Here is a 12,032-nt window from a genome sequence, read left to right on the forward strand (position 1 = left end):
GTTAGTAGAGGAAAGAGCAGAGAATACTCTGGAAGCAATAGGTATAGGCAACAACTTCCTCAGTAGAACTCCAGCAGCCCAGCAACTAAGAGAAAGGATGGACAAATGGGACTACATGAAATTAAAAAGCTTCTGCATAACAAAAGAAATGATCTCTAAATTGAAGAGACCACCATGGGAAAAAAATCTTTGCTAGCTATACATCAGACAAAGAACTGATAACCAGAACATACAGGGAGCTCAAAAAACTAAACTCCCCCAAAATCAATGACCAAATAAAGAAGTGGGCAACTGAACTAAATAGAACTTTTTTAAAGGAAGAAGTCCAAATGGCCAAAAGCACATGAAAAAAATGCTCACCATCCATGGCCATGAAGGAAATGCAAATCAAAACCACACTAAGATTCCACCTCACTCTTGTCAGAATAGGCATTAATTTTTAAGTGTACTTCATACTCAGTATAAATATATCCATCCGAGGTATGTGAAATGAGAAATTGTCTGGCCCATTCTCTTGCAAATCAATGGAGCAAAATGAAACTTGAAGTGGTTAAACATTATACAAGTTCCTTAAAGATTGAGAACTTCACTCTTGTCATTTTCCCTTACAGTTCAAAGAAAGAGTGTTATTAATTCTGATTCTCCAGCAAAATACTGCCATAATTGAATAACTCCTACCAATTTTCTAAGTAAGAAAATACATTGATGGAAATAAGGATTTTGTAGGAAAGTGCTACCTTCTTTATCATATTATATTTCACAGTTGTTAGCAACTAATCAAATACTGTCAAATGCTTTACTCTCTCCAAAAATTTACAGTTGAGGAGTTTTCATCTATAATTTTTGTCTTGCTTCCTTGCAAATAATAACTTTTAAAATTATAATTGTAGTATGAGACGGACATTTCCTGGTTCTCAGTTATTACCATCAGGAGACTGTAGGAAGCTCTTCTAAGTGTAGTGTACAAGTCACTTGACAATTTTCAGTGTTAGAATATTCAACAAATTATTCAAATCCTCAAAAATCCTCTGACCCTTAAAATTAATGAGAAATACTTGGTCATATCTATCACTGCTTTTAATTCTAGAGAGTTACCTGTTCCTTTTTCAATCCTAGGTTTAGAGTTAAGAACACAAACCTACTTTTGTTCTATTTCAAAATGAAATTTAACATTATTTCTAAAAAGTAAAATAAATAAAGGCCATGAGATTTTTATTGATATTATAGAAAACTTTTAATAATTTTCAAAATAAGAGTCTTAAAGTCTCTGTATCATGAATATATATGGATGTATATCTCATAGAATAAATACATGTAAAAATTATGATGAAAATCATATATATGTGTATTGCTCAGACCTAAAGCATTCTAACTTTTAACAAACTGTTGAGTAAGCCCACAACTGGATTCTTTTTAAGTAGTTCACTTTTTACAGTATTAGAATGCCTACCCCAGTGACAAGAGAAACAGAAATGCAGTCTCATGGAATAATCAAAGACAGTGTTCTGCTCCAGTCATTAATCTCAATGTGATCTAAATGAAAAGTTTCTTTCATGACCTCTGTCCTTAGTCCCTGGTTTTGTTAACTAGTTTAAAGTTGTTTATATTAAGAAAGAAAGATAGTGACCTAAACTGTCTTGTTTCTAAATGTAATTAAAATCTGATAACCAGTAGTCTGCCCATTCAAGGATGAGATGGCTGTAGACATTTTGATATTTACAGATGATTCTGGAATATTAGTTAATAATATTTACTTCCTTTTTTCTTCTCAGGACTTTCCTTCATAGTGTCCCATAACAAAGAGCAGCAGAGAAAAGAATGCTCATTCGCCCCACACTTCTTTTTATAAATATGCTAATGACCCCAACTAAATGTTAATGTGGGTCATTCTTTGATAAGAATAACAATTAACTTTTAGACTGCATTGTAGCATTTAGAGAGAAAATATTTCCAAGCCTCGCTTGAAATAGATTCATTTTGAGAGGTTAATGAGGAGGTGACTGATCCTTATGTCTAATAGAGTTTTTTTGAGGGGGAAAAAAAGATCAGTTTTATTTTTAAATGATATAATCCACATCTCTTTTTATGAAGTCTTTCCTCCTGTCAGTAAATGAAGATTCTGAGGGATTCAGGAGGCTCTGGCTAAAATAAGCTAAGCCAATTAATACTTTGTATATTTAAAAGAGGCTCTTCGAAACAAGTTCTAGGTATCAGATGTTGGTGAAAGAGGCATCAGGTAGTGGGTTTTCATTCTGAGCCATCATCAAATTACAGACTAGAGATTCTTCTGGAAGTTATAAAAAGTGACTTTTGGGGTCTATGTTTAATCCTGGTAATCTCATTTACAAAATGGAATTTTGTCCACTGGATGCATTAAATTGGAATTTCTAAACCCAAAAGTGAGCTGATTTAAGAGTGAGCAAAGAAATACAAAAGTAGCATCTGAGAGCTATTTGAAATGTCTACCACTGAGACTTATTCCTAGGAAAGAATGAAGAAAAGGTAGCAGGAATTATGATAAATAAATTACCCCAAGTAACAATTAGATACTGTTATAATCTGGTGTCTGCAGCTATGTCAGAATACCACTGACTAGGTAATTATAAACTATAGAAGCTTATTTGATTCCTGGTTCTGGAGAATCAGAAGTCCAAAGGCATTAGACTGATGTCTAGCAAGGGACTTCACACCACATAATCCCGCAGCAAAAGTCAGAGGCAAGAGAGGGTGTGGCGGACAGGAGAAATTGGACTGAACTCAGGACATTCCACAACAATCAACTCACTACTGGGACAAAAGCACTAATCGACTCAGAATACCCCTGACCCACTCATCTGCTAGCTGTCTCACCTCTCAAAACCATTACAGTGGCAACCAAATTTCACCATGAGATTTAGAGAAGATATTTTGAATCATGAAACTTATATATACAATCACATACAGATTTCTTTTTTTATGTCAAGGACAGTTATGGTTAGACCAGGGCAGCTACATTCACAAAGAAATAATTTATCCTTCCTGTCAAAATTTATCCTATCCCTGCTTGATTCTGTCTTTCTAATAAAAGACAGAGCAAATATTCTCCAGGGTCCTTTTTCCTTCTAATGTTGACTATTGCTTGTGTGTAGACTAGACATAGAGGTATCATTGTTCTTGTCTTCATCTAACTGCTTGATTAAATAGTCAGTTAGTTTGGTCTGAATTTTCTCTTTTTCTGAGCCATGGTATGGCTTGTCATTTATGCAGCAGGGGCAGTCTCTGCTATTCTATTATTTGTTTTCTGGGAAGTTGAGGTATGTGTGTCACTTTTAGTGAAATCGGTATGTTCTATGAAACCAGATATGGCTTTGTTAGTTTTTTCCTATTTATGAGACTGGATTTTTATTGTGAGAAAATATCCATAACACAAAATTTACCATTTTCAACAATTTTTCAGTGCACTGTTATTTACTATATTTACATTGTTGTGCCACTATCACCACCATCCATCATGAAATCTCCTTTATCTTCCTAAACTCAAACTCTGTGCCCATTAAGCACTAATTCCTAATTCCTCCTTACTCTCTACCCATGGCAGCCAATATTGCACTTTTTGTCATTGTGAATTTGACTTCTCTAGGTGCCTCGTGTGATTGGAAGCAGACAATATTTATCCATTTGTGATTGACTTCTTTCAGTTACCTTAATATTTTTAAGTTTCATCCATGTTACAGCTCAGGAAAGGATTTCATTACTTTTTTTAAGTGTGGATAGTAGTCCATTTTATATGGATGTCACATTTATCCTTTTAATGGATAAACGAATGAACATTTGCTTTGTATCCACATTTTGGCAATTGTGAAAAAGCCACAATGAACTCCATACCCTTGATAACATTTATTTTCTGTTTTCTTTCTTTCTTTTTCTTCCTTCCTTCCTTCTTTTCCTCCTTCCCTTCTTCCTTCCTTCCTTCCTTTCAGGAAGGAAATATCCAAATCCCTACTGTGGTTTGGATATTATTTAGATGTCCCCCAAAGATTCATGTGCTGGAAGCTTAGCCCTCATTGTGTCAGTGTTGAGACCTGATGGGACTGAAGAGGTGGAGCCTAGCAGGAGGTGATTAGGTTATTCAGGGCACTGCACTAGGAAGGAGGAAGGAAAGAAGGAAGGAAGGAAGGAAGGAAGGAAGGAAGGAAGGAAGGAAGGAAGGAAGGAAGGAAGGAAGGAAGGAAGGAAGGAAAGAAGGAAAGAAGGAAAGAAGGAAGGAAGGAGGGAAGGAGGGAGGGAAGGAGGGAGGGAGGGAGGGAGGGAAGAAGGAAGGAAGGAAGGAATCAACTATAAAGTCTCAACTATGTGATTCTCATAGTTTGGGCTAGGGGCATGGCTCAAGTTGGTAGCATACTTGCTTAGCAAGTGCAAGGCTCTGAATTCACATTCCAGCACCACCAAAAATATTGTTTGACCATACAGTTTACATGTAGACTCTCTATTACATACTCTATATATCTTTCTTTGTATAAGTAACACACTGTTTGATTGCAATAGCTTCATAGTAAGTTTTGAAATCAGGAAGTATGAGTCTTACAACTTGGTTTTTCTTATTCAAGATAAGTTTGGCTATTTGGGATTTCTTCAGATTCCATATGAACTTTAGAATTACTTTTTCTCTTTCTGAAGGAATCATCAGAATTTTGATAGAGGTGGTACCTGCAGATAACTTTGGATAGTATTACCATCTGATCTGAACAATAGAAAGTCTTCCAGTCCATGAAGTTGGATATTCTTAAATCTTTAGTCATTTCTTCTTTAACTTCTTTCAGCAATATTCTATATAATTTTTAGTATACCAATCCCCTTGGTTAAACTCCTTTTTAAGTATATTATATGTTTAGTATTATTCAATTTTTTCAGATTATTTATGATTAGGGTGTAGAAACACACTGAATTCTTTCTTTATTTATTTTGTATCCTGAAACCTCACTGAATTTATTAGTTCTAATGTGTTTTAAAAGAAATCTTCAGAGTATTCTACATGTAAGAGCAAATTTTAGGTCATGTTTTCTGAGAAAAAAGATAGTTTACCTTGTCTCTTTCAACTTGGATTCCTTTCATTTTTTTATCTTATATAATTTCTCTAGGTATGCCATCCAATATTATGTTGAACACAAGTGGTAAAGCCCAGCATCCTTGTCTTATTCCTGATCTTAGAGGAAAATATTTTGGTCTTTCATTGTTGAATAAGATGTTAGCTGAGGGTTTTCCATATTTGTTCCTTATTATATTGAGGTAGTTTCCTTCTATTCCTATTTTTGGGTGTTTTTATAAAGAAAGGGATTATATTGATTTTTTTATACATGAAATGAAATGACCATGTGTTTTTTCCCTTCATTTTGTTATTATGATAGATTTTCATTTATTCACCCATTTCTTCATTCCAAGAATATTTCCTACTTGGTTCTGTATAAACCTTGTAATATGTTATTAAGTTCAATTTGCTTATATTTTGTTCAGGATTTTTGCATCAGTATTCATAAGGGATACTTGTCAGTTATTTCTTTTCTTATAGATGAGTTAGGAAGTGATCCCTGTTCTTGTGTTTTTTAAAGAGTGCAGAAAGATTGGTGCTAATTCTTCTTTAAATATTTAGTAGAATTTACAAGGGAAGCCATCTGGACCATAGCTTTTCTTTGTTAGGATGTCTTTGGTAACTCATAGAAAATGTTCAGATTTTCTATTTCTTCATGATTCATTCTTAGTAAGCTTGTATTTCTAGTGATTTCTTCCTTTCACCTAGTGACATAAATTTTTGAGCAGTGAATTTGAGCAAGAAAGAACTCTGAGATAGCTGCTGAGAGTCCTTGTTCTACTTTTACACTCTATATCTTTGCATTCACAAATATTATTCCACATTTTTATATGACTGTGCTGAGCAAATTTTCTTGCTTTTACTAACCAAGCTGGAGGATATCCAGGCCTCACAAGGAAATGAACTAGTTAATATAGAACAGGAAGTCCAGGACTATAAACTTCTAAGGTAATCCTCAACTCTTCAGTTAAATTGTTTATTTTCTTAGAAAAGCTTATCAAGTCATTAATTATATTATAAAATTTTTACCTGATCATGGCTTAAAGCTGTACAACCCATCAGGTTTGTCATCGTACTCATGTAATTTATCAAACATAATGAAAGTATATTGTCCAGAGTGGTATGTTTAAGAATGGGCAGTAAAAGAAAGGGTAAAGGAACTGTTGAAAGTGCATGAAAAAGTAGAGGAGCAGGGCAAGGGGGAGGGGAAAATTAACGTCCAGAGGCCAAGATGGAAAACTACAAGAGTTGTCTAATGAAGTAGAAATGAGGAGTAAAGACTGGATTTTAGATCTATGAATTTTTATTAGTCCTTTCTAAGGTATCCTTAAGGGAAGCAATTTTTAACTTTCTGTCTTTAAGAGTTTTTTCTTTCTTTTAGAGACTTCTCCATACCCTCTAAAAAGAAAACCTGACAGTTGATATGTTTAATATTTGAGTCTTTTGATCTTAATGCACCAGGCCAAAGATTATCTTATCTTTATCCCAAGTGTCCCAGAATATAATAAGAAGGGGAGTGTGAATACAATGCATTAGTGAAACTCATTGTCTGCCATGGCCCAGCAAAGTATAAATGTGCTGACTTATATTGTTTTTACCTCCACTTAATTAGCCTTCCCATTGATGGTATTTTGCTCAGTTAAATAAAAATGTTTTCCTAAGAAAATTATAATCACAGGCAATATAAATTTATCTATAGTTGGTTTCTAGATCTAACCCACTTTCAAAAATATTTCACTAAACAGAGAAGTATTCCTAGACATTTCTTTCTGCAATATCATATAACCCCCAACACTAGACCTAATGTGTTCATTGATTAGGGAAGAAGAAACAGGAAACATAGCTTTACCACTAAATTTATATATGTGTATGTGAGCAGGCACATGTGAACTTCTTTAATAGAAAATTTCAGAAGTGTATTGAAATTTTCCAACTCCAGTATTATGGTATACTTTCTAGTAATTCTGTCAAAATGACTGTGCTAAAACTCAGCTGTGAGTCATAACATATTTCTTTTAACTTGTACAATGATTGTGATTGTCCTAAATTGACAGGTGAAGTACGCTGTCCAGATGAGCAGCACAATCGGGTTTCTATTGGCATTGGTGACTCCTGTTGTTGGAGAATGCCTTACTTCACCTCAGGACACCAGATTTGCTATGCAGGGAGGCTCCATGATGGCTATGGCCAGCAGTGCTGCGGTAGAGAGATTGTGAGTCAAGATTTAGAGCACCGTGGTGGAGAAAAGGAGGGTGTGTTTTACAGCCACCTCCCAGGTAAGGGCCCTTGTCTACCTTTAGTACAGGCAGAATCTGAGAAACAGAGAGGAAGAGAAATTTGCCCTAGAAATAAAACCAGCAAGTAGTTAAAGCTAACGTTAGATGTGTCTAATACAGCAATGGGAAACATACTACACAACAAATAAAAACATAATCTCCTATTTTTTTCTGTCATAAAATACACCAAAATTATTGCAAAAAGTGTTACATCCATCAAGAAAGTCAGTTACTAACACAGTACGTGAATGCATTAGTTCTAGATCAAAATAATGTTGCCTAGTAAATACTAATAGTATATAAAATTATTGAAATGATAGTATAGTGTAATTCTTTACTTCCTTATTCTTTTATAGTTATGAAGCCAATATTAATGTTAAAGATAAACATCACCATTGAATGAGTATTCACTTTCTTACAGGTGTCATCCCACTGTTTTGTTCATTATTGCTACAAAATTAATTTTTATAAAACTTTACAAATAGTTACTATCATTATTTACATTTTAAAAATGGGTGTAGTTCAGTCATATAACACATTCCGAACATGTGTGAGGCCCCGGGTTTGATTCCCAACATCACAAAGACACATAATAAATAAAATAAAAATGAGGAAACTAAAATGTGGACATTAGAAACTTACCCAAGATCATTTAACTGATCAAATCTAGTGTTTTGGAGGAGGTAGCTTAGACTTACACAATTTAGAGACTTTTTTTTAAAAAAATAAAATTATGAAAGCAAAACAAATGTATATTTATTTGTAATAAGAAAATTAATAATAAAAATTATAAATCTGAAAAAAGACCTAGAAAATCCCACTAACATTAAAACAGTATTTTTTATCCCACAATTCCTGGTATCCCTGTACTAGTTTTCCTTCTAACATACATAACACATACCCTTGATCACCTCTTCATATGACTCTGACTTTTTACTATAACTAAAGCAGAATAGAGGGCTGGGCATGTAGTTCAGTAGTTGAGTGCTTACCTGGTCTGCACAAGGCCCTGGGTTTGAGCTTCAGCACTAAAAAAAAAAAAAAAGATAAAGGAGAGAAGGATAGATCGATAGATCAATAGATAGATAGATAGATGATAAATGATAGATAGATGATAGGTAATAGATAGATAGATAGATAATTCTGTCTTCTCTGTCACATGGCTAATTATGATTACTTTTTAAAAAGTTATTTAAAGTTTAGAAAAGTGGTTTTAAGCTTCAAAACTGTTATAATATTATGTAAATGTTTAGGATGATGGTCAAATTTGGGGAAATTTCTATTGAGAATCTTTCTGGTATTTCTGGGCATTTAAATTTTTCTGGTCTAAAATAGATTTGCAGTGATCTGTCTTAAATATCCATTGAATTTACATCATCAACTGTGCTTCAAGGATATTCATTCTATGTGTCTGAATTTGAGTTGTAAGTTATCATAGATGTCACTATCCTGTCTTGCAAATCAGCAAGAATTATAGATTTTCTAATGTATTTATGGGTTACTTCACTTCAAGATTTGTATTATCAAATAATCAAATTGTGTATACATTGTTTCAATTCTAAGTCCATCATTTTCTTTTAACAGGTTACTACTTTGGGCATGATCTAAATGTATTTTGATATTATTCTCTTCTTGATATTAGAATGGTCTTAATTCTACTTCTCATTTTTATACCTTTTCTTCATATTATATTAATTTTTCTATTTCTCTTCCTTCAAAACCTCTCTTCAATTTGCATCTGAATTAGGTGGCTGTAATTTTTCATCTTCCATATCTTTCCAAGTTGCAGCTAAAGTGGCATACTCAATGTTTAACACCATTTTTATTGACTGACTGAAACTGTGTCTACAATTACTAAACCCAAAGTTATTATTTCCCAGACTCAACTTCTTTTCTGGCTTTGTCAATTTTATTATTGAAGTGCTGTGTTTAGTAGTTTCCATCAAAACTTTACATAGAAGAGATAAATAAGATCGATAAAGATCATGATCTTTATCTATAACACTATAATAATCATTTTAAAAAATTGTTATTTATGGATAACTTCTGGATGCTTTTCAAATGGAGAAGAAACTATAGGAAGGTGGTAAAGAATTCACAGCTCATCTCCATCAAGACATGAAATTCTGTAATCAAACTCAGAGAGGAACTGGAGAGCTAACACTTAATGAAGCTTGAGCTTTGGGGTCTTTTGCTTGAATGAGTCCTTTCCATGGCAAATGTGGTTATATGCTTTTGTGAAATTTGAAAAAGTATAATATTTCACTACAGTTGTATATGTTTACTCTCTTTTACCTTTAACCCTGCTCTTGGTGATTTTGTGTTCTCATATTGATTGAAGATAAAGTAACTATAGCAATTTTGAAATCTAAGTAGAAGTTCAATAGGTTGCTTCTAAGTTCATCTGGGAGTTGTGTCCATTACTGCAACCACAGGGGAAAAGAGCAAAGAGTAACACATATAGCAGTTTTTAATGACAATGTCTAGAAATATTAAATGTTTTTATTAACATTTAATTTACTAGAACTCAACTGACAGTTGACACCTAAGTATAAGGGAGTCTGGTAAATTTTTCCATGAATCTTACACCACAGTGTCTAAGAAGGGATTGTAACTCACCCAAAGTGACTACAAGTCTATGTTCTTAAACTCTATAAGGACTCTGGTACCAGATACAAGCATTGAATACTTTCCAAGTCAAACCACATCATTGTTCATTAACACTATGAGCAGGTCCAGTATAACATAAACACCACGGTGCACACATTTAAGGAATGACCAGGAAAAAAAAGTAGACATCTGCCCTTTGTGAACCAAATACTTTGAAAAGTAAGAAGAAAAGTTTCTATATGTAAGCGCTTGAGTCTAAGGCAGAGAGCTGTAAATTATAGCCCAGGGACACTAGGCAAGGTCCCCAAGACTTGTTTCGATAATCTGTAAGTTTAGAACTATTTTCATAATAATACTAAACTTCCTGGGTTCTTTTAACTCTCATTCACTCATGAATGTACAGTGGAGATTTCTAGATGTTGTGTCACATGTGACATTGCGTCAGATAGAAAGCAACAAATATGAGAGTTCAGTTGTTTTCTATTAAACTAAAAATTAAGCAGGGTTGCAAAAAAAAAAAGTAAAGCAATGTCATTCCTCTCACTAATTTTTCCAGTTTGGAACACTTTTTTCGTAAATATATTATGCATTTATTGCTATTTTTAAATGAAATAACGAGTACATATTTCAAATCCAGTCTTAAATTCTAAGACAGTAAGTATCAGCTGATATAACCCATATAGACAAAAGCTTGTTTGAGTCCTCAAGAATTTGTAAGACTCTCAGGGGTCCTGAGACTAGAATTTGAGAACTAATGCTTAAATGCACAATAACATGTCTAAAAAGTCATGGTACTTGGCTGATTGTCCTGTGCTAAGACTAACTCATTGATTATTTCCTCCTCTTTTAAATGAAGTAACTGGAAGCAGTAGCAGAGAGGATGCCAAAGTGTGACCTTCTTAAACCCATAATAGGTCAGAGTTTTAAAATCTTTGTTTATCATAGCTTTTTAAATTAGTCACTTGTCATATTCCTTCATTCAACAAATATGTGTCCCCTAGAGATTATGCTCAAGAGATAATTCTTATGGATATAAAAATTGCTGATATTCCATTTTTGTCCTCAAGAATTTATAATCTAATCAAGGAGAAACGTACCCAAAATACCGTACACAGGCCTAAAAGAGAGACGACAAATACATACATATTCTTTCTTTCAATTTTTTATTAGTGAATATTAATTGTACAAAATAATGGATTTTTTTTTCATTCTCATACATGCATCTAACAAACTTAGCTCATATTCACACCCCATTGCTCTCTATCCCCTACTCATTGGCCTTCCTCTTCCCTGGTACTCCAATGCGTGCATCCACAAGACTGAGTGATCACTCCATTCAATGTGAAGAAAGCTAAATGTGAAGTGTACTTTTGAATTGGAATCTTAAACAATGAGTAGGACTTTGAGAGGCATAGCTTGCCTAAAGTTCAAAATTGGTAATTGGCAAAGCATATCCAAGTAATAGTGAGCCCTATGGTTTATTGGCGGTAAATAGCCTGTGTAAAGCACTAGAAGGAAATAAATCTGAACAGGCAAAAGGTTTTGAACATTAATACTCTGGGAAGCATCAATGTGATCATAAGAATTGTGATTTAAGGAGATTAATTAAATTTGAGTGACAGAACGAATGAAAAGGAGAAGGAAAGAGAAGTCGGAACACTATTGCCATAAAGTAGAATGCGTCTGTTCTAAGAAATGGATTCAAGGTCACTGTCTACGAGGACAGGGATACTTAATCTTTTCCTCTGGATTTTTTTTTTGAAAGTTACAGACTCTCTCATTTCAAATAAAAGTATATAGAAAACACACAAAAATTTGCCTGCAGTTTTTACACCTTTGAAGTCTATTCATGGAACCAGGTTTCAGAACAATTTCTTTATTTATGTCAATATGATTTTCTGTACCAAATTATTCTTAAATTGTGACATTCCCCAACTCCTGTAAATCAAGATTAGCTGTAGAGGTTCTTATACTTTCTGCAACTCTAACACTCTGGTAATCATGATGGAGTAGAGGACTAACACTTAAAAAAGGAGGGAGGTCGCTTTTTATTCTTTTGACCTTCCTGTAGCTTTCACTGA

At 33.7% G+C, this 12,032-nt stretch overlaps 1 protein-coding gene across 1 annotated transcript in view; it reads left to right on the plus strand.

The window, feature by feature from the left end:
• The window catches only part of Ush2a (usherin), a 759,580-nt gene that overhangs the window by 586,950 nt on the left and 160,598 nt on the right, over window positions 1-12,032 (plus strand). The window contains exon 49 of the mRNA XM_074048325.1: window positions 7,120-7,341. Within this exon, the coding sequence (XP_073904426.1) occupies window positions 7,120-7,341 (222 nt within the window). The remainder of the gene's footprint in view (window positions 1-7,119; window positions 7,342-12,032) is intronic.

This window comes from Castor canadensis, chromosome 11, assembly GCF_047511655.1.
Source record: "Castor canadensis chromosome 11, mCasCan1.hap1v2, whole genome shotgun sequence".
Lineage (NCBI taxonomy): Eukaryota > Metazoa > Chordata > Mammalia > Rodentia > Castoridae > Castor > Castor canadensis.